Source organism: Scyliorhinus torazame, chromosome 13 (assembly GCF_047496885.1).
Source record: "Scyliorhinus torazame isolate Kashiwa2021f chromosome 13, sScyTor2.1, whole genome shotgun sequence".
In the NCBI taxonomy this organism is placed as follows: Eukaryota; Metazoa; Chordata; class Chondrichthyes; order Carcharhiniformes; family Scyliorhinidae; genus Scyliorhinus; species Scyliorhinus torazame.
In genome coordinates this window covers 26,624,800-26,648,649 of record NC_092719.1, presented here as the reverse complement: position 1 = coordinate 26,648,649, position 23,850 = coordinate 26,624,800, and the positions used below count along the sequence as shown (strand labels likewise).

General features: G+C 48.1%; 1 protein-coding gene across 1 annotated transcript; it reads left to right on the top strand.

The window, feature by feature from the left end:
- Positions 1 to 7,799: 7,799 nt before the first annotated feature.
- Positions 7,800 to 18,920, top strand: arsa (arylsulfatase A). The gene is made up of 7 exons (XM_072471214.1): positions 7,800 to 8,159; positions 9,172 to 9,631; positions 11,065 to 11,234; positions 12,167 to 12,291; positions 13,531 to 13,658; positions 14,672 to 14,774; positions 16,969 to 18,920. Exons 1-7 carry the CDS (start codon positions 7,948 to 7,950, stop codon positions 17,268 to 17,270), a joined length of 1,500 nt encoding a protein of 499 aa, XP_072327315.1. The 5' UTR covers positions 7,800 to 7,947; the 3' UTR covers positions 17,271 to 18,920.
- The last annotated feature ends 4,930 nt before the right edge of the window (positions 18,921 to 23,850 follow it).

Below are 23,850 nucleotides of genomic sequence, written 5' to 3'. Positions count from 1 at the left end.
AGGTGTCCTGTGATGTCACTTTTTTGGTTTTTATTCAGCTTCAGTTGAATCCCCGATACTCACCGCTTCGATGATCCGCCCCCGGGGCTGCTCCCTGGAGGCAAGGTCGCGAATGTCCAAGGTAAGTTACTGGATTTACTCACCGCGCCAATGCAGTCAGCTGCGTTCTTTGTAAACTCCCGTCTCCCCTCACGCTCTTTGAGGACAGGTAGGAAATGAAAAGAGCACCTCGCTCCCTCCTCACCGAACTGTGTCAGTCACAAACTCCCACTTTAGCACTCTAATACATCCCAAAGTCAACACTCCACTGCAAACGACAGGTATGAGGTACTTGGTTGACGGGCATTCACAGTGACCGGAGGTTGACATCATGAAATCGACAACTATGGAACAGACCATAGAAAGGCTTGACGAGGTATTTGCAAGATTCGGGGACTTGAACAGGTCACGGGCGATAATGGTACACAGTTCACATCAGCCGAATTTGAGGACTAGCTGAAGAGACCTAAATGTGCCAATAGCTTTCTAATGACATACAGAAACCTGACTGTGTATTGAACAACACAAAGCTCACCAGCTATACTGATGTTCAAAAGGAAACTACGCACGCAGTTTGACCCATTGACTCCCCTTCAACTTCAGAAATAGTCAGGCAACAATATCAGACAGAAGTGGCTAGAAGGGGACACATTCTACAAGCAGAGGGTGGGATTCTCCATCCCACCAGACAGCCAATGGGGTTTTCCATTGTGGGAACCCCCATGTCAACGGGAAATCCACAGGCGTGAGTGCGCTGCTGGCGAAACGGAAGATCCCGCCGACGGAGAATCCAGCCCCGAGTATTTGGCCCTAGGGAATGTGTTCATGTGAGACAAGTGAAGAATGGACTCCAACAATTGTATTAGCCAAACTGGGTCTGATTTCATATACCGTCCAATCTGACAATTAATGAATTTGGCATCAGCACACTGACCAATTATTGTCTGCACATAGTGAGAGTACTAAATCTGGACCAGATGTTTTCACTGCAGAGAATATGGACAGTGACATGCCCGACTTGAGAACTACAACTGCCAAAGTTATGGAATTTGTAAGATCACCAACATGGTGCTAAAGAACGACACCCAAAACTTCTCCAACTTCGGGCAGGACTAGAACATATGCACATGATTGGCTGGGCTCCTCCCGCACGGCTCAGACACATCCTGCACCCCTTCAAACAACCGGCGCATCCTTGACTTGGTCAGGTGCGCCCATGGTACCACTTTTAACTGAACCATCCCCAGCCTCGCTAACGAGGTTGAGGCATTCACCCTACGCAGCACCTCATACCACAGTCCCTCCATCCCGAACTCCTCCCACTTGGCTTTGACCCCCTCCAGAGATGCCCTGTCCCCCTCCAATATCCTCCCATAGATCACCGAGACAGCCTCCCCCTCCAATCCCCCCCCACTGACAACAGCCCCTCCAACAAGGGGATGATAGGGCAGACCTTTTTTACAAAACCCCACACCTGCATATACCTGAACCTCTCCCCCAGGGGGACCCCATACTTCATCTCCAGCTCCTCCTGGGTCACAAATTGACATTCAAAACAAATCCCTTACTCCCACCAGCCCTCGTTCTTCCCAACCCCGAAACCTCGTGTCCATCCTCCTAGACTCAAACCTATGGTTCTTTCGGATCATCCTCGACCCACCCCCAATTTAAAGTGCTCCTGAAACTGCCTCCAAACTTTCACCATGGCCACCACCACCGGGCTTCCCGTGTACCTCCCTGGGGTAAACGAGGGTGGCGTCGTTGCCAGCGCCCGCAACCCCGATCCCTTACAGAAACCAGCCTCCAACTTCGCCCACGACGTCTCCGACTCTCTACTCCAATGCTGCACCCTCTCAGCGTTCACCGTCCAATAATAATATTGCAAGTTCTGAATGGCTAAACCTCGCGACTGTCGCCCTCTCTGGAGCACTGTCCTCCTAATCCTTGCCACTTTACCCGCCCATATAAATGCCAAAATCAACCTCTCCACCCCCAAAAAAAATGACTTTGGTAAAAAGACCGGCAGGCACTGGAACAAGAATAAGAACCATGGCAGAATGTTCATCTTGACCGCCTGTACCCAGCCAGCCAACGAGAGGTGAAGTCTATCCGACCTCAGCAAATCCTCCTTAACCCTGCTCACTAAACATGTAAAGTTCAGCTTGCAGAGCAGAGTCCAGTCCCGTGCCACCTGCACTCCCAAATACCTAAAGTGGGTTGCTGCCAGCCGAAATGGCAACCCCCCCCCCCCCAGAGGAGACACTACAAAAAAATCACTTTTCCCCAAAGTTAGTTAATATCCTTAAAAAGACCCAAATCATAAGAACATAAGAACTAGGAGCAGGAGTAGGCCATCTGACCCCTCGAGCCTGCTCCGCCATTTAATGAGATCATGGCTGATCTTTGTGGACTCAGCTCCACTCTCCGGCCCGTACACCATATCCCCGAATCCCTTTATTCTTTAGAAATGTATCTATCCTTTTCTTAAAAACGTTTAAAGAAGGAGCCTCAACTGCTTCACTGGGCAAGGAATTCCAGAGATTCACAACCCTTTGGGTGAAGAAGTTCCTCCTACACTCCGTCCTAAATCTACTTCCCCTTATTTTGAGGCTATGCCCCCTAGTTCTGCTTTCCCCGACCAGTGGAAACAACCTGCCCGCATCTATCCTATCTATCCCCTTCATAATTTTATATGTTTCAATAAGATCCCCCCGCATCCTTCTAAACTCCAATGAGTACAGTCCCAGTCTACTCAACCTCTCATCATAATCTAATCCCCTCAACTCTGGGATCAACGTAGTGAATCTCCTCTGCACTCCCTCCAGTGCCAATATGTCCTTTCTCAGGTAAGGAGACCAAAACTGAACACAATACTCCAGATGCGGCCTCACCAACACCCTATACAATTGCAGCATAACCTCCCTAGTCTTGAACTCCATCCCTCTAGCAATGAAAGACAAAACTCGATTAGCCTTCTTAATCACCTGTTGCACCTGCACACCAACTTTTTGCGACTCGTGCACCAGCACACCCAGGTCCCTCTGCACAGCAGCACGTTTTAACATCTTACCGTTTAAATAATAATCCATTCTGCGGTTATTCCTCCCAAAATGGATAGCCTCACAATTGGCAACATTGAATTCCATCTGCCAGACCCTAGCCCATTCACATAACCTATCCAAATCCTTCTGCAGACTTCCGGTATCCTCTGCACTTTTTGCTTTACCACTCATCTTAGTGTCGTCTGCAAACTTTGCCACATTGCACTTGGTCCCCAACTCCAAATCATCTATGTAAATTGTGAACAACTGCGGGCCCAACACTGATCCTTGAGGGACCCCACTAGTTACAGGTTGCCAACCAGAGAAACACCCATTTATCCCCACTCTCTGCTTTCTGTTAGTTAACCAATCCTCTACCCATGCTACCACTTTACCCTCAATGCCATGCATCTTTAGTTTATGCAGCAACCTTTTGTGTGGCACCTTGTCAAAAGCTTTCTGGAAATCCAGATATACCACATCCATTGGCTCCCCGTTATCTACTGCATTGGTAACGTCCTCAAAAAATTCTACCAAATTAGTCAGACACGACCTACCCTTTATGAACCCATGCTACATCTGCCCAATGGGACAATTTCCCTCCAGGTGACCCGCTATTTTCTCCTTAATGATAGATTCCAGCATTTTCCCTACAACCGAAGTTAAGCTTACCGGCCTATAATTACCCGCTTTCTGCCGACCTCCTTTTTTAAACAGTGGTGTCACGTTTGCTACTTTCCAATCCTCTGGGACCACCCCAGAGTCTAGTGAATTTTGATAAATTATCACTAGTGCGTTTACAATTTCCCTAGCCATCTCTTTTAACACTCTGGGATGCATCCCATCAGGGCCAGGAGACCTGTCTACCTTTAGCCCCATTAGCTTGCCCGATACTGCCTCCTTAGTGATTACAATCATCTCAAGGTCCTCACCTATCATATCTTCATTTCCATCAGTCACTGGCATGTTATTTGTGTCCTCCACTGTGAAGACTGACCCAAAAAACCTTTCAGCTCCACAGCCATTTCCCCGTCTCCTATTATTAAATCTCCCTTCTCATCTTCCAAAGGACCAATATTTACCTTAGCCACTCTTTTTTGTCTTATATATTTGCAGAAGCTTTTACTATCTGCTTTTATGTTCTGAGCCAGTTTTCTTTCATAGCCGACCTTACTCTTCTTTATGGCTTTTTTAGTAACTTTCTGTTGTCCTTAAAGACTTCCCAGTCCTCTAGTCTCCCACTAATTTTTGCCACTTTGTTTGTTTTTTCCTTCTATTTGATACTCTCCCTCACCTCCTTAGATATCCACGGTCGATTTTTCCCCTTTCTACCGTCTTTCTTTTCTGTCGGTATGATCCTTTTCTGAACACTGTGAAAGATCGCTCGGAAGGTTCTCCACTGTTCCTCAACTGCTTCACCATGAAGTATTTGCTCCCAGTCTACCTTAGCTAGTTCTTCTCTCATCCCATTGTAATTGCCTTTGTTTAAGCACAAAACAATAGTGTTTGATTTTACCTTGTCATCCTCCAACTGTATTTTAAATTCCACCATATTGTGGTCGCTCCTTACAAGAGGATCCCGAACTATGAGATCATTAATCAATCCTCCCTCATTACACAGGACCAGATCTAGGAACGCTTGTTCCCTTGTAGGTTCCATTACATACTGTTCCAGGAAATTATCCCGGGCACATTCTTTAAACTCCTCCTCAAGGCTGCCTTTACCAACCTGGTTAAACCAATCGATATGCAGATTAAAATCTCCCATGATAACCGCTGTACCATTTCTACATACATCCGTTATTTCTTTGCTTATTGCCTGCCCTACCATCCTGTTACTATTTGGTGGCCTATAGACTACTCCTATCAGTGACCTTTTCGCCTTACTATTCCTGATTTCCACCCAAATTGATTCAACCTTGTCCTCCATAGCACCAATATCATCCCTTACTATTGCCCGGATGCCATCCTTAAACAACAAAGCTACACCACCGCCCTTACCGTCCATTCTATCCTTTCGTATAGTCTGATACCCTTGGATATTTAACTCCCAGTCGTGACCATCTTTTAACCTGTTTCAGTAATGGCCACTAAATCATAGTCATTCACGATGATTTGCGCCATCAACTCATTTACCTTATTTCGTATACTACGAGCATTCAGGTAAAGTACACTTATGCTGTTTTTTATGTCTTTGTTATGAATCCTAACACCTTGATCAGTAACTTTTCGCAATTTATTTTTCCTCTTACCCTTTCTCCTAATTTTCCTTGTCTTTGAACCCATATCTCTACATAATAACCTGTCACGTAACCTGCTGCCTTGATCTTCATTAACCATTATACTGTCCATAGCTTTACCCTTCCCTTCCCCCCAACTTGCTAGTTTAAAGTCCTTGTGACCAACCTATTTATCCTATTCGCTAGAACACTGGTCCCAGAATGGTTCAGGTGAAGACCATCCCAACGGTACAGGTCCCTCCTGCCCCAGTACTGATGCCAATGCCCCATGAAACGGAATCCCTCTTTCCCACACTACTCCTTTAGCCATCACTTAAGCAATCCCATTCTATCCCCAGCGAAGCACCTGTATTGGAAATATACAGCAGCAAATCATCCGCATACAGGGACACCCTATGTTCCACATGCCCCCCCCCCCCCCCCCCCTCCTTAACCACTTCCATTTTTCTGAGCACCTCAGCGTATTGGCCAAGGGTCCTAGAGCCAGTGCAAACTGAAGGGGGACATGAGCCTCATTCACTATGGAAAGTATCCCAAGTTCATCTTGTTCGTATGCATACTCACCCTCGGGTCCTTGTACAACTACCTCACCCAAGCCACAAATGAAGGGCCTATCCCAAGCCTCTCCAATAGCGCAAACAAATAGCTCCATCCACACGGTCAAACACCTTCTCTGCATCCAATGCCACCACCACTTCCACCTCCATGCCTTCCTTCAGAGAGAGCATCACATTCAACAGACACCGCACATTAGACAACTGTCTTCCCTTCACAAACCCCATCTGCTCCTCCCCAATCACCTTTGGGAGGCACCCCTCTAACCTAACCGCCAACATCTTTGCTAAAATCTTGGCATCCACATTAATAACAAAATCGGCCTAAATGACCCACATTCTATGGGATCCTTGTCCTTTTATAGCAGCAATGAAATGGATGCCTGTCCGATCGTCTCTGGCAGTATCCCCTTCACCGCCGCGTCCTCAAACATCTCCACCAACAGCGGTGCCAACTTATCCAAGAACTTCTTTTAAAACTCCACCGGGAAACCATCCAGACCCTGTGCCTTCCCTGTTTGTATCTTCCCCCATTTGCTCCACTAGCCCTGCCCTCTCCTTCTCTAGCAGTACGGGACACTCCAACTGTCCCAGAAACTCCCTCATGTCTGACACATCCCCGGAGACTCCAGCTTATACAACTCCCTGTAAAACGCCTCAAAACCCTCAAAACACCTCAAAACCCTATTCAACTGTTTTGGTGCAACCCTGTCGTATCCCGAACCATGGGCGAAATTCTCCGGAAACGGCGCGATGTCCGCCGACTGGCGCCCAAAACGGCGCAAATCAGACGGGCATCGCACTGCCCCAAAGGTGCGGAATGCTCCGCATCTTTGGGGGCCGAGCCCCAACCTTAAGGGGCTAGGTCGGCGCCGGACGAATTTCCGCCCCACCAGCTGGCGGAAAAGGCCTTTGGTGCCCCGCCAGCTGGCGCAGAAATGACATCTCCGGGCGGCGCAAGCGCGGGAGTGTCAGCGGCCGCTGACAGCATTCCTGCGCGCATGCGCAGTGGAGGGAGTCTCTTCTGCCTCCGCCAGGGTGGAGACCGTGGCGGAGGCGGAAGGGAAAGAGTGCCCCCACGGCACAGGCCTGCCCGCGGATCGGTGGGCCCCGGTTGCGGGCCAGGCCACCGTGGGGGCACCCCCCGGGGCCAGATCGCCCTGCGGCCCCCCCAGGACCCCGGAGCCCGCCCGCGTCGCCTTGTCCCGGTAAGGTAGGTGGTTTAATTTACGCCGGCGGGACAGACATTTTAGCGGCGGGACTTCGGCCCATCCGGGCCGGAGAATCGCGCGGGGGGGGCCCGCCAACCGGCGCGGCGCGATTCCCGCCCCCGACGAATCTCGGGTGCCGGAGACTTTGGCAACCAGCGGGGGCAGGATTCGCCCCATTTCTCTTACGACCGCCTACCGACGGATCTGGCCCGCCAACAAGCGACCGGCCTTCGGCCCGTGTTTATATACAACCCCCTTCACCCGCCTCAACTGCCAAATCGCTTTATACAGGCTGATAATTAACCTGTGTCTCCCTAATGGACACACCTTTGCCCTCCTTGACCAGCCAGAGCTGGAATGGAACTTGGCCATAGCTTCTAGCTCAGAAGTAGTCAGCACGGTAGCACAGTGGTTAGCACCATGGCTTCACAGCTCCAGGGTCCCAGGTTCTATTCCCGGCTTGGGTCACTGTCTGTGCGGAGTCTGCACGTTCTCCCCGTGTCTGCGTGGGTTTCCTCCGGGTGCTCCGGTTTCCTCCCACAAGTCCCGAAAGACATGCTGTTAGGCAATTTGTATATTCTGAATTCTCCCACCGTGAACCTGAACAGGCGCCGGAATGTGGCTACTCGGGGCTTTTCACTGTAACTTCATTGCAGTGTTAATGTAAACCAATAATAAAGATTATTATAGTGGACACTCCCACTGTGCCGAAGACTTCCCACTCCCTGTGTTATTCTACTTCTTTATCTCCTCTCTCTCCCTCCCCATTATTCTCTATTTATCAGAGTGTGTTGTTCCTCTCTGCGTCCCCTGTGTTATCCCAGCCCTCGCTCCCTCTGTGTTGTTTGCGGGGAGCGGCTCGATGCTTTCTCCGCTGCTGCTGACTCTCAGCCTCGGTGTTGCGGCCTCCTCCAGCCCCGGGCTGGTGCTGCTCCTGGCCGATGACCTGGGCTACGGGGACCCGGGCTGCTTCGGCCACCCGAGCTCCCGGACTCCCAACCTGGACCGGCTGGCGGCGGAGGGCAGGAGATTCAGCGACTTCTACAGCGCGGCCAGTGTGTGCAGCCCGTCCCGGTGAGGGGGGGCGGGGTAAAGAGCGGAGAGGCCGGGCTTCAGGAGAGGCGAAGGCCAGGCAGAATGAATCTGCAATCATTCCTGTTAAAATACAGTAACCTACAATGAACACTTGTTCAAGGAAGCAACAATGTGTATTAATTAACACGAAAGTGAAACTGTAGCACCTTCCAGGATTTCATCCCAAAGCGCTTAATAGCCAATTTTGTTAAGTGTACTCTTGCAATGCAGGAAACAGCGACCAATTTGTGCACAGCAAGCTCTCACCACCAGCAGTGTGATAATGACCCATAATCTGTTTATGCCTTGAGTTGAGGGATAAGTGAGCATTAGCCAGCTCTCCAGGGAGAAAACTCTCCTGCTGTCCTTCAGATAACACCATGGGGTGTTTTACATCAAGTTGAGGGTACACATGGGTCTTCATCTGAAATACAGCCCAGCCCACTCTCAGTGGAGTCGAATGCACCAGAATGTAATGAGCTGAAATAAATAATGTCCAGTAATTGCAATGAATAATGTGCAATAAATAATGCCAGATCTTTGAGATTGCTGGAGGGAGAAAGGAGAGGTAAATCGTGGGTTTTTATGATGGTGGGTCTCACCCCAACAGCCCAAAGATGTGCAGGGTAGGTGGATTGGTCATGCTAAATTGCCCCTTAATTGGAATTTTTTTTTAATGTTCTATAAACAGGAAGACTTTGTGAGCTCTCACTGCCCATCTGAAGCAGATTCCACCCACACTGAGCATGACTATCTTGCTCATGTCAACCTAGAATTCAGAGCAGGGATTCCAGACTCCAATCAGGCAAGACCTGACTCTCCTCCTCAATCAAAACTTGAAGCTGAGCATAATTCAGTGTCTGCTGCTTAAAGACCTCCCTTTGCTGCTCACACCGTCCACTGGATTTTGGGCCAACACCTGGGATTTTCAGTATTTTACAATGCAGGTCTAATGTAGGCAATTATTTTTACATTGGTCAGTAATCTTTGTTTTTCTTCTTCCTCCTCTCAGGGCAGCCTTGCTCACAGGCCGTTACCCCACTCGGTCTGGGGTTTATCCAGGTGTGTTCTACCCTGGGTCAAGGGGTGGGCTCCCACTAAATGAAACCACCATCGCTGAGTTGCTAAAACAGCAAGGGTACGTTACAGCAATGCTGGGGAAGTGGCACTTGGGCTACGGCGCCAATGGGAGCTTCTTACCCACCCACCAGGGCTTTGATCAATTCTTGGGCGTCCCCTACTCTCACGACCAGGGGCCCTGCCAGAACTTGACTTGTTTCCCACCAGACACCAAGTGCTACGGAGAGTGCGACCAAGGTGTGGTCCTCTTGCCCCTGCTGAAGAATAACAAGATTATCCAGCAGCCGGTCAACTTTCCCAAGCTCACTCCACTGTACGATCACTTTGCGAGAGACTTCATTCTAAGAGCAACAAAGCAGCACAAACCATTCTTCCTTTACTACGCGTCACACGTGAGTACAACCTCTCCATTATACTGTTGGCAAAATATCATCAAGGGCTGACCTAATCCACCAGCATCTGGAATTTAAATTTCCCATCCTTGTATTCAAATTCCTTTGTGCTTTTACCCTTTCCTACCTCTCCAATCAATAATAATAATAATCTTTATTAGTGTCACAAGTAGGCTTACATTAACAGTGCAATGAAGTTACTGTGAAAATCCCCTAGTTGCCACAGGTCCCCTAGTCGCCTCTTCAGGTACACTGAGGAAGAATTCAGAATGCCCATTTCACCTAGCAAACACGTTTTCCAGGACTTCTGGGAGGAAACCGGAGCGCCCGGTTGAAATCTACGCAGACATGGAGAGAACGTGCAGACTCCGCACAGACCCAAGCCGGGAATCAAACCCGGGTACCTGGCATGGTGAAACAACAGTGCTAACCACTGTGCTATCCTGCCGCCCTCCCTCTCAGCCCTACTATAAATCAAGATCACTGTGATCCTCCAATCTGATCTGTTGCACAAACCATATTTTTAGCGATCTATCATTGGCGAGCTTGCCTTCAGCTCTAGCCCCTCGGATCTGGAAACCCTTTCCTAAACATCTCCACCTCTCTTACACATTCCCCTCCTCTATGAAGCTCCTGAAAACCTACCTCTTTTACTAAGTTTATTGTTTTAAATTCAGTCGTGGGATGTGGGTATCACTGCCAAGGCCAGCATTTACTGCCCATCCCCAATTGTCTTTGGGAACCTCTACAGTCCCTGTAGCCTGCGTGCACCCACATAGCAGTTCGGGAGGGAGATCAAGGTTTGTGTCCTAATATTTCATCGAGCTCAGTGGTGATAACATTCCCGTCACTGTTGGTATAAGAAGTTTGGAATGGGGATTGGGCAGTACAGTGGCTTCCACACTGATATGTGGAGCCTGGACACAAGGCTGTCTCTAATTTGCCGCAAATATATCATTCTCTGTTGACATAGCCGATGTAGAAATGTCACATTGATGTGTTGAAGCCTACACCTCTAAGACAGGGCTGAGATTAATGGTGAGCCAGTGCAGAGGAATATTGACTTTCTAGGTAACCTCCGTTTCACATCGTTCTGGATGCACTAAGACCCTGTTCATGAGAACAAATTTAAAAATCGACATTGCGTGGTAATTTATGCCGTTTGCAGACATTGATCACAATAGTAATCTGGCACCTTGCCCTGTAATGCTCTGTACCCCTTACCCTACTCTTTGTGAACTGGACAGCTCCCTCTGCCAGTCCTATCGCTATAAAATTAGCAGGCAGAGAATTGTGTCGAATACCCAGTGACTTGCTGATAGACCAGTCCGTTGGTTGAGGCTCTGCACAGGGAGTACACACTGATAAAACTTACCAATGTGTAGACACCGCTTGTGACCTGCAATCCTAATGTTCTGTTTCTGTGTCTATAGCATACGCACTATCCACAATTTGCTAGTGCTGACTTCACAGGGAAGTCCAAGAGAGGTCCAGTGGGGGACGCTCTGATGGAATTTGACGGTTCGGTGGGGGTGATAATGCAGGCTTTGCAGGATGCTGGAGTGGAGAATAACACACTCATCTTCTTCACCAGTGACAATGGGTACGATCAATTAGCGATACACCGCACATGACATCATCCGTGACCGAGACCCATCAGAACATGAAGGTTGTAGTAATTATTCACCCTTGGGTGTCGCTGTCCAGCAGTTTGATGCAACGGATTATCTTTCTGGGTGATTTAAGAGTGCAGTGAAGAGCCAGTCGCACTGTTGTGGCACTGGAGTGACATCTAGTCCAGACCAGATCGGAACAGTGGATTTTTCTACAAAGTATCTTAACATTGAGACACACCAGTTGGGATTTTATAACAGTCTGACATCTTCATAGTGTTTTATTACTGATATCAGATTTTTATTTCCTGACCTGATAGTCACTCCTGATTTGACAGTCAGTTGGATTGTTTATCACTGGGGCCAATGCTGTTGCCAATTTGAAATGACTTTGGTCAATCTCAATGCAAGTCCTGATGTGTGACCGCAGGTATGTAACGCAGCAGAAATATCAGTCCAGTGTAAAGGGAGCTTTACTCTGTATCTAATAAAGCTGTAAATGCTTTGCATGCAAGTGTTTGACAAGACATTGAAGAGGGAGCTTTACTCTGTATCTAACAAAGCTGTAACTGCTTTGCGTAGAAGTGTTTGACAGGACATTGTAGAGAGTGGTTTACTCTATATCTAATAAAGCTGTAACTGCTTTGTGTGGAAGTGTTTGACAGGACATTGTAGAGGGAGCTTTACTCTGTATCTAACTCATGCTGTACTTGCCCTCGGTGTATTTGATAGGAAATTGCCGATGGAACTTTACTCTGTATCTAAACCATGTATGTGACCCGTGTGCTTGGCCTGAGAGTGTTTCCCTGACATTGAATGCAGGAAGTGTGAAAAAGCCTAGTTTCCCTCGATGGAGCTGTTCTACTTAATGAGTTATTGCGAGAATACGAATGTGTGAACTGGCTCTCTATTTTGTCTTCAGCCCGGAGTTAATGCGAAGATCACGTGGAGGAAATGCTGGTCTGTTGAAGTGTGGCAAAGGCACGACATATGAAGGGGGAATGAGGGAACCGGCAATTGCCCACTGGCCTGGCCAGATCACTCCAGGTGCGTTACCCTCCAGATGCCTAACCGTTGGTTACTGTAATTGTGCAGGTAACCCAGAACCTGTTAAAACCAATTGGAATTCCATTCAACTCCATCAGCTGAAACCCCGTTACTCATTCAGTGGGTGATCTGTACTCCAATTCAATTTGCTGCTTTCATTCTGTACCCCTCAATACCTCACAAATATCCATTTTGACCTTCCACTCAACATCCAGAGCTTTTGTGCGGAGAGTTTCAGAATTCCATTATTCTTTGTGCGAAGAAGTATTCGTTCCTGAATGTCCTCGCTCTAAGTTTAAGATTATGTCCTCTCCTTCCAGAGGAAATCATTTATTTCCATCATCCAAATCACTTCCTTTTCTCAGTTTGACCTTGATTAAATTCCCCCTCTTGGTTCCTTTTTTGAAAACATCAGTTTTGTTTTTCGTCTATGAACTCACTTGCACTGATTTCCTTTCTACATAAAGATGTTATTGGGATTGTTTTAAACAGGGAGGGTAGGATTGTGTTAAGCACTGCTGCAGTAGGGAAGCTGAAGAAATTCGGCATGTCTGCATCGACTCTCTCAAACTTCTACAACTGTGCGATAGAGAGCATCCTATCCGGCTGCATCACAGCTCGGTATGGCAACTGCTCGGTCCAAGATCGCAAGAAACTGCAGACTGTGGCGAACTCAGCCCAACGCATCACACAAGCTTGCTATCCTCCCATGGATTCTGTATACATCTCCCGCTGCCTCAGGAAGGCAGACAACATTGTCAGAGACCCCTCCCACCCAGGCTTTGCCTTCTTCCAGACCCTTCCATCAGGCAGAAGGTACAGAAGTCTGAAGACCCGCACATCCAGACATAGGAACAGCTTCTTCCCCACAGCTGCCAGACTCCTCAACGACTCCCCCTCGGACTGATCTGTTCCCTGTAAGAACACTATTCACGATGCCCTATGCTGCTCTTGCTCATGTATTTGCTTTGTTTGGCCCCTTGTTCCACACTGTAACCAATCACTATTTGTCGATGTACCATTTGTCAACGTTCTCTGTTGATTATTCTTTTGTCTACTATGTACGTACTGTGAACGTTCCCTCGGCCACAGAAAAATACTTTTCACTGTACTTCGGTACATGTGACAATAAATCAAATCAAAAAATCTAATCCGTAACAGTGCCTGTCAGGATTCATATGAACCACAAACCATACGTCACATTTCAGGTAACGATGGGTATGTTTGCCTTGTTTACAGGTATGACACATGAACTGGCCAGCACGCTGGACGTCCTTCCAACGATTGCCAGCCTCTTGGGGGTGAAACTTCCACAGGTCAAACTTGATGGATACGACATAAGGGACGTCCTCTTCAATAACGGGAAGGTGAAGTTAGTCATGTCCTAGACGGTACATTATCCCGGAGCTAGGTGCTGCGACTGGAGCTCATCTCTATCTATTGGTCTATGTCAGTTTTTATGTCAGTCTGTCTTACTCTGCCTTTTGCTCTGTCAATCTGCTCGTCTCTCCATCTGACTGTGTCTGTCTGTCTTGAATGTGTGCTCTGGACTTGGAATTAAGAGGCACAATATTAGCATTTACAGATCACATGAAGGTGTATTGTTATTTATTCATTCTTGGGATGCGGGCTGGACCAGTGGTGGTGAGCTGCCACCTTGAACTGCTGCAGTCCATGTGGTGTAAGTACACCCACTGCGCTGTTAGGGAGTTTCCAGGATATTGACCCAACAACAGGGAAGGTACGGTGATGTGGTTCCAAGTCAGGATGGTGAGTGACTGGAGGGGAACTTGCAGCTGTTCCCATGCATTCTCTACCCTTGTCCTCCTAGGTGGTAGAGATCCTGGGTTTGGAAGGTGTTGAAGGAGTTGTACAAAGCATCTTGTAGACGGTACACACGCTGCTACTTTGTGATGGTGGAGTGAATGTTTAAGGCGGTGGATGGGCTGCCAATCCCATTGGATTAGTTGTGGATTCTGGCTGTGCGCAGATTGGGTGCTGCAACTCCTCCAGCACAATGGTAACTACACTTCAAAATGATTTAATTGGCTGTGAATAAGCAAGGAAGTGGTGAAAGGTATTACAAAAATGCAAATCATTCTTTCTCACTAATGAGACGAGCAGGTCACTGTGGCCAGTTGACACCATTAACACACTGACGATCTTAGAAGGTCCACACATCTTTCGGTGCCTGTGCCCAGTGGCTCTCTCTCTGCAGGCAGCAGGTCATTAGGCCGCTAAAGATGTGCAGCACGGAGATAGGGATAGCAGTCTGACGAGCTGTGTGCTTCAACGTGGAGTCTGGGTGAAAGGGATTCTTTCCCATTTCTGGCAGCTACTCTCTCACCAATATCACTTTGTACACATTCATGTTTTACAGAGTAAGCGAGAGACCATGTTTTATTATCCAGTCTCCCCCAGCAGAAAGCTGGGGGTTTTTGCAGTGCGCTATGGCCAGTACAAAGCTCATTACTTCACACAAGGTAAGGCAGCACAGATTCACCTCCCAGTCACATCGCTGTGTGTGCTTCTCACCCGGGGGGACGGGGGATGGAATGGGGGGGGGGGGGGGGGGTAGGGGACTGGGTGAGGGGGAGGGGAATGGGGGAGGGGGACTGGGGGCAGGGGAGTGGGACTGGGGGCAGGGGAGTGGAACTGGGGGAAGGGGAGCGGAACTGGGGGAGGGGGTAGGGGACTGGGTGAGGGGGAGGGGAATGGGGGAGGGGGACTGGGGGAAGGGGAGCGGAACTGGGGGAGGGGACTGGGTGAGGGGGAGGGGACTGGGGGCAGGGGAGCGGAACTGGGGGAAGGGGAGCGGAACTGGGGGAGGGGGTAGGGGACTGGGTGAGGGGAATGGGGGAGGGGAAGGGGGGAGGGGGACTGGGGGAAGGGGAGCGGAACTGGGGGAGGGGGTGGGGGACTAGGTGAGGGGGAGGGGACTGGGGGCAGGGGAGCGGAACTGGGGGAAGGGGAGCGGAACTGGGGGAGGGGGAGGGGGAGGGGACTGGGTAAGGGTGAGGGGAATGGGGGGGGGAGGGGGACTGGGGGAAGGGGAGCAGAACTGGAGGAAGGGGAGCGGAACTGGGGGAGGGGGTGGGGGACTGGGTGAGGGGGAGGGGAATGGGTGAGGGGGAAGGGGACCGGGGGAGCGGGAGAAGGGCCGGGTGAGGGAGAGTTAGACCAAAGTGAATGTGATATGGAGAGGGAGGCATCGAGAGCAAGAGCGAGAGAGGGAGGGACCGAGTGAAGGAGCGAGAGACCGAGTGAGACAGAGAGTGAGCATAACTGAGTGAGCGAGAGGGAGAGTAAGATAGAGGCCAGCATTTGTTGCCCATCCCTAATTACCCTTGAGAAGGTGGGGGTAAGCTGCCTTCTTGATTTCTCACTTTTCGATGGTGGTATATTTTCCCCAACCTTTAAATTTGGAGTGTTCCAATCCAGTATAAATAATTCACACAGCAAGCTCGAGATAAGATAAAAATAAAAGGGGTTGGTTTATTTCGCACACACAACACGTGGGAAAAGGGTTTTGTAACATCTGTCCCTTTTTGCACTTCTACAGTAAAAGAGGAATAGGGAAAGAAAGTTACAGGGCCACACCACAATAAAAATATAAGTAATAGTTTTACATGTATCCAGAATCTAAAGTCTAATGGAGGTTTCTTCAGAGAGTGGGTTGGTTGATTATCACAGGGTGATAGTTACAAGTGGAGATGGTACGAGGATCTGTATTAATCTTGAAGACACTAGTTCCAGTGCTCCAGAGATCTACAGTGTAGTTGAGGCCAGGCAATTGCACCTGGACAGATCTCTTTCTGCTGCTACCCGTTTGATGGTCAGATGATAGACAACAACACACTGTTTGACTGGAGTTACTGTTCTTTTTGGTGGTCAGACAAAACCCAAAGATAACCTCCAACAGCTTCGTAATGAAAGAAATTCGGACAACTCCAGTTTCGGTCATGTGACAGCATGATTTTGCATAACCAACAAGGCCCCCTGATTGAAACCCATTGTGTTTAGGAGCAGGTAATGGTTGGGTCATCACTTTGAGATATATAGCATCATAAATAGCCCTCTTTGTCCACAGTTGGATGGGGCAGACATACCATTTCTGCATAATTCAGAGTTCATAGAATCACAGAATTTACAGTGCAGAAGCAGGCCATTAAGCCCATCAAGTCTATACCGGCCCTTGGAAAGAGCATCCTACCCAAACCCACACCTCCACCGTAACTCAGTAACCCCACCCAACTGTAGAAATGCAAAAGGGGTTGATGTATTTATCTGGAATCCTATTGTCCGGAGTCTCAGAAGGCATTAGCACCTCCTTACAGATATTGACGGCTTGATTCTTCCGCCTCAAGAACGCCATGGGGGAGACACTGACAATAGAAAAATCCATTGACCTCAGGCGGGATTCTCCGGTCGCCCGGCGAACGTGGCTGGAGATTTCCGCCCTGAGTCTCTGATAGATTGAAAATCCTCTGCAATGAGTCATGGCTAGTCATGGAGAGCATTGTCCATTGAAAGAAAATTATTTTTTTTAACGGAGTGGTCAGATGATTTAGATATGTATTTATTTTCCGGCCCATCTCAGCCGGGACACCGTCCAGATCATTTATTACCGTTTCTGAAGAAAGGTTTTAACAGAATTTCCATTCCTCCTCCCACCAGGTTCCACCCACAGTGACAGCACCCCAGACCATGATTGCCACTGGAACGCCCTACTCACCTCCCACGATCCTCCTCTGCTCTTTGACCTGGAAGCAGACCCTTCTGAGAACTACCCACTCAACAGTTTTGACATTCCCAATTACAGCCAGATAATTGATGCGATCCACAAGGAAAAGCTCAAATTTGAGTCGGAAATGGAGTTTGGCGAAAGCCAAATCGACAGAGGAAGTGACCCGGCTCTTGAACCCTGCATTAACCCCGGTTGCAGCCCGCGGCCAGGCTGCTGCAGGCAGGCCTATTGACTGGAAGAATGAAAGAATGCAAAATACAACCTAACAACCGCTTTAGTAACACTTGCTGATCTCAAGTTGAACCTCTTGTGGGGGCAGTGCTGAAGTGGAGTCAGGAGATGGGCCAAGTCTCTAGCAGAGTCTTGGCATCTGCAATCCAAGGTGAATTCGGGCAATTGCTGATGAATTAAAGAGGTTTACCCCCCTTTGAGAGGAAAAGCAATTCCCGGTTAGGAGGGGTCTGGCACACTGTACTCTGCGGGAAAAAATCAAATCATTGTGTTGAATTTTGATTAATCGCAGCAATGTTTTATGTTTCTCCCTAATTGTTTGACCAGTCACTATTGATAATGTTGCAATCCTAACTTCCAAGCCGCCTATCCCACCCACTCAACCTGTCATCCACACAATGTTGAAATGGAGGCACAGAATAACACAAATTCATTCTTTCCCAGGGCCTAAGAACTGTAGAACTCATCCCACCAGTCCATCTCCCCCCCCCCCCCCCCCTCCCCCTCCCCCCCTCCCCCTCCTCCCCCCCTACAAAGTACAGGCTTTTAAAACCCAATCTTAATGACATCTAAACAATACTGTACCTCATCTCCCTGCTTCCTCCAACCTTGAAGTTCTCCTGCAACAAGGTCATTGGTTAACGTTTTGTTTAGCTGACATTGAGGTTGGGTTTTGAAGGCCTGCAAATTGCAGGGAGGTGGGGAGACGGACAGAGGGGAAGTGACTTAGAACATAGAACATTACAGCGCAGTACAGGCCCTTCGGCCCTCGATGTTGCGCCGACCTGTGAAACCACTCTAAAGCCCATTTACACTATTCCCTTATCGTCCATATGTCTATCCAATGACCATTTGAATACCCTTAGTGTTGGCGAGTCCACTACTGTTGCAGGCAGGGCATTCCACGCCCTTACTACTCTCTGAGTAAAGAACCTACCTATGACATCTGTCCTTGGATAAGGGCATTTTTGCTTTTTCTCTGGCGAGACAAGAACATAGGAACAGGAAGAGACACTTTGAGCCCGTTTGCCATTGTGTTTGATCATTGATGATCTGCACCTCAACTCCAATTATCCACACTCTTCAGCAACAAAAATCCACAAATTTCTATCTTGGAAGCTCCACTTGACGACCTATACCCAAATTCTTTTGAGGGAATAGAGTTCCAAATTTCCACTACCTGTCTCATTTCATCGTCAAATGTCCAGGCTCTGTAATTGTAACATTTTATCTGAATTTCCCCACACCAAGAAATTGTTTCTTTATCTACCCTAACAAATCATTTAATGATTTGAAATAATTTAATAGATCATCCCTTCAGCCTTCTGAACAGAAAGAAATCCAAAACAGAGGGTGTGATAGTTTAACAGAATTTTAATGTGGACATATTAAATCTTGCACATCTAAACAGTTCTTGGTTCAGTTTTGCTGGACGGAGGTGCTATGGGATGTTGGTATTGGGTTTAAGGTGCTGCAGTGTGCGTTGTGTTTGTTAATAAGTTTGATGACCTCCCCCAAAAACTGAAAATTGCTCCTGATTATATCACTGTGAGCAAAGCTTAAATTGATTGATAGAACTAATTGCACTAATTAATCGCTGGTTGATTATTTTGTACATGCAAGATGAAATAAATGTATCCATATATAGAGACACATAGTACCCCTTGGAGAAATTCTTCTTGCAAACTATTATGTTGCACATACATGAATGAATGAGAAGTCCCCTAATTAACTCAATGGCCTGGGCCTTCAGATTAGCAAGGTTGAAGTTCCATTCTAACTCCACATTCCCATCTCGCCCATCGTTGATGCTTGGACTGAAGAGGGTTCCTGCTCCTACTCACTGTCCGGAGCACACATGTACATGCATTAGATGAAGACACAGTTGACTTTGCAGTGATGCACTCCCTCTGACCGTCCTGCTGACGCTTGAAAAATGGCCACGCCGTTGAGGTAACAAAGCACTCCTGGTCTGGAACAGCACCTCAACATGATTCAGCATCTTCAGGAGACGGGACCCCAACAGTCAATCATCTTGACTGTGTCAGGAATGATCTGGGAGATTTAGCACAATCGGAAAACTTCCACTTCACCTCAGGAGCCTTGTGAAGACATTGGGCTCCTTCCAAGGAACTCCTCTTCTGTTCAGATTGATTTTTCATTTATTTCCGGAATGCATCACTTTCCCACAGCTAATTGCCATGGGAAATTGGTGGTGGGCCAATGTGGATCACCGATTGTCGTGGACAGGAGGGGGTTGAATTTAAACTGACTTGATTTCCGCACTCTCCGTCCGCAAAAGGTGTTTTTTCTTATTCTCCTGAATTCCCCCTTTATAAATGTATTTTCCCCAATCCTTAAATTTGGGAATGTTCCAGTCCTCTATTAATCACTGGCATAGCACACTCGAGGTAAGGTGAAAAGAATAGGGTTGGTTTATTTTTACACACGCATGAGAGGGCTTACGGAATAAATACAAATTGGTTGTACATGCGTCCGGAGTCCAGAATCAGGAGTCAACTGGAGTGTTCCTCCTGAGGGAAGGTTGGCAGACTGTAGAATGCTTCGTCTTTCAGCGTGAGACTGCCAGGAAAAGACATCCAGAGTGAGTCAGTTGGGAGGCACAAGTTCCAGCAGTCGGCAGCTTTGATGAGGGTCCGAGCTCTCTCTGCTGCCATCGCCCTGAGGGTAGACAACACAGGCTGGAGTTCTGTTCACTTCGGACGTCAGGCAGAAACTACTGGAATTCAGTCCCAACAGATATTATCACAATGCACCTTGGGGGAGGAGGTAATATGACATACCTCCCCAGTGTTGGTCACAGGCTGGAACCTAGGTGCTCAATTGGAGTCGGGATTCCTTTTTTTGGGGGGGAGACACTGGTGTGGGGTTAACGAACTGCCGCTCTCCTTGTTGAACCTGTCGTGTTAGGTCTGCTAATGTTTTGGCTAGTAGCACCAGTATGGGAGATTATATCTGGCTAAGGCCTTTCCTTGATTCGGAAGTAGCTGGACCAGACTGCCTGTCACCAAGGTCATCGTTACCTTGAAACTTCTACAAGACATCAGGTGGGTGGCTGAACCATTTGCTAGCTCAGCAGTTTGATGAATATATATATATATTCCATCAGGCCTCAGCTATGCCACAGATACTGCCGCTTTACTGAGGTTATGGCTTCACTATGTAAAATGTTTAATGGTCATTGAGCTGATAGTTTTGGCTGAGGACACTTTTTATTCATTTACGGGATGTGGTGTCGCTGGTTGGGCCAGCATTTATTGCCCATCCCTAGTTGCCCTTCAGAATATGGTGGTGAGTTGCCTTCTTGAACCGCTGCAGTCTCCAAGGGGTAGTTACACCCACAGTGGTATTAGGGAGGGAGTTCCAGGATTTTGACCCAGCGACAGGGAAGGAGCGGCGATATATTTCCAAGTCATGGTGGTGAGTGACTTGCAGGGGATCCTCCAGGTGGTGGGGTTCCCAGGTATCTGCTGCTCTTGTCCTTCTAGATGGTAGTGGTCCTGGGTTTGGAAGGTGCTGCCGAAGGAACCTTGACGAGTTAGAACATAGAATATAGAACAGTACAGCACAGTGCAGGCCCTTCGGCCCACGATGTTGTGCCGACCATTTATCCTAATCTAAGGTCAACCTAACCTACACCCCTTCAATTTACTGCTGTGCATGTGCCTGTCCAAGAGTCGCTTAAATGTCCCTAATGACTCTGACTCCACCACCTCTGCTGGCAATGCATTCCACACACCCACCACTCTCTGTGTAAAGAACCTACCCCTGACATCTCCCCTATACCTTCCTCCAGTCACTTAAAACTATGTCCCCTCGTGACAGCCATTTCCAACCTGGGGAAAAGTCTCTGGCTATCCACTCTATCCATGCCTCTCAGCACCTTGTACACCTCTATCAAGTCACCTCTCTGCCTTCTTCGCTCCAGTGAGAAAAGCCCTCAATCGTTCTTAATAAGACATTCCCTCCATTCCAGGCAGAATCCTGGTAAGTCTCCTCTGTACCCTCTCCAAAGCATCCACATCCTTCCTATAATGAGGTGACCAGAACTGGACACAATATTCCAAGTGTGTTCTAACCAGGGTTTTATAAAGCTGCAGCAAAACCTCACGGCTCTTAAACTCAACCCCCCTGTTAATGAAAGTCAACACACCATACAACTTCTTAACAACCCTATCAACCTGGGTGGCAACTTTGAGGAATCTATGTACTTGGACCCCAAGATCCGTCTGTCCCTCCACACTTCCAAGAATCCTGCCTTTAACTCTGTATTCAGCATTTAAATTTGAACCTTCCAAAATGAATCACTTGACATTTACCTAGTTTGAACTCCATCTGCCACTTCTCAGCCCAGCTCTGCATCCTGTCAATGTCCTGTTGTAACCTGCAACAGCCCTCAACACTATCTAAAACTCCCCCAACCTTCGTGTCATCGGCAAACTTACTAACCCACCCTTCCACTTTCTCATCCAAGTCATTTATAAAAACCACAAAGAGCAGAGGTCACCACTGGTCACCGACCTCCAGGCGGAATACTTTCCATCCACTACCACTCGCTGTCTTCTTTCGGCCAGCCAATTCTGTATCCTGACAGCCAAATTTCCCTGTATCCCATGCCCCCTAACTTTCTGAATGAGCCTACCATGGGGAACCTTATCAAATGCCTTACTGAAATCCATATACACCACATCCACTGCCGAACCTTCATCAATGTGATCGTCACATCCTTAAAGAATTCAATGAGGCTTGTGAGACATGACCTGCCCTTCACAATGCCATGCTGACTATCTTTAATCAAACTATGTTTTTCTAAATAATCATAAATCCTATCTCTCAGAATCCTTTCCAATATTTTGCTCACCACAAACGTAAGACTGATGGGTCTGTAATTCCCAGGGATTTCCCTATTCCCTTTCTTGAACAGGGAACAACATCCGCCTCTCTCCAATCATCCGGTACTACTCCAGTGGTGAGTGAGGATGCAAAGATCATTGCCAACAGCGCAGCAATCTCCTCCCTCGCTTCCCATAGTAACCTTGGGTGTATCCCGTCAGGCCCAGGGGACTTACCTATCCTGATGCTTTTCAAAATTTCCAGCACATCCTCCTTCTTAATATCAACCTGTTCGAGCCTATTAACCTGGTTCACACTGTTCTCATGAGCAACAAGGTCCCTCTCCAGTAATACTGAAGCAAAATATTCATTTAGGGCCTCCCCCATCTCCTCAGACTCTAAGATGTGGAAAGTTCCTTCCACTATCCCTGATCGGCCCTACTCTCACTCTGATCATCCTCTTATTTCTCACATCAGTGTAGAACGCCTTGGGGTTTTCCCTAATCCTTCCTGCCAGGGCATTTTCATGCCCCCTTCTAGCTCTCCTAAGTCCATTTTTGAGTTCCTTCCTGGCTACCTTGCAACCCTCTAGAGCCGAGTCAGATCCTTGCTTCCTCAACCTTACGTAAGCTTCCTTCTTCCTCTTGACTAGAAGCTCCACTTCTCTTGTCATCCAAGGCTCCTTCACCTTACCATTCCTTCCTCTTCTCAGTGGGACAAAACTATCCAGCACTCTCAGCAAGTGCTCCTTAACCAACCCCCATATTACTGTTGTGCGTTTCCCCAAGAACAATTGTTCCCACTTTATGCTCCTCAGCTCCTGTCCAATAGCAGTATAATTTCCCCTCCCCCAATTAAATACCTTCCCATACTGTCTGGTCCTAACCCTCTCCATGACGATGGTAAAGGTCAAGGAGTGTGGTCACTGTCACCGAAATGCTCTCCATGGTAACCGAGACATCTGATACCTGGCCTGGTTCGTTGCCGAGCACCAAGTCCAATATGGTTTCCCCCCTAGTTGGCCTATCTACATATTGAGTCGGTAATCCTTCTTGTACACACCTGACAAAATCTGCACCATCCAAACCATTTGCAGTAACGAGGTTCCAGTCAATATTAGGGAAGTTGAAGTCACCGATGACAACAACTCTGTTACTTCTACCCCAGAATACTGAAGGAGGCTGGAGAGGAAATTGCTGAGGCCTTGACAGAAATCTTTGGATCCTCGCTGTCTTCAGGGGATGTCCCGGAGGACTGGAGAATAGCCAATGTTGTTCCTCTGTTTAAGAAGGGTAGCAAGGATAATCCCGGGAACTACAGGCCGGTGAGCCTTACTTCAGTGATAGGGAAATTACTGGAGAGAATTCTTCGAGACAGGATCTACTCCCATTTGGAAGAAAATGGACGTATTAGTGAGAGGCAGCACGGTTTTGTGAAGGGGAGGTCGTGTCTCACTAACTTGATAGAGTTTTTCGAGGAGGTCACTAAGATGATTGATGCAGGTAGGGCAGTAGATGTTGTCTATATGGACTTCAGTAAGGCCTTTGACAAGGTCCCTCATGGTAGACTAGTACAAAAGGTGAAGTCACACGGGATCAGGGGTGAGCTGGCAAGGTGGATACAGAACTGGCTAGGCCATAGAAGGCAGAGAGTAGCAATGGAGGGATGCTTTTCTAATTGGAGGGCTGTGACCAGTGGTGTTCCACAGGGATCAGTGCTGGGACCTT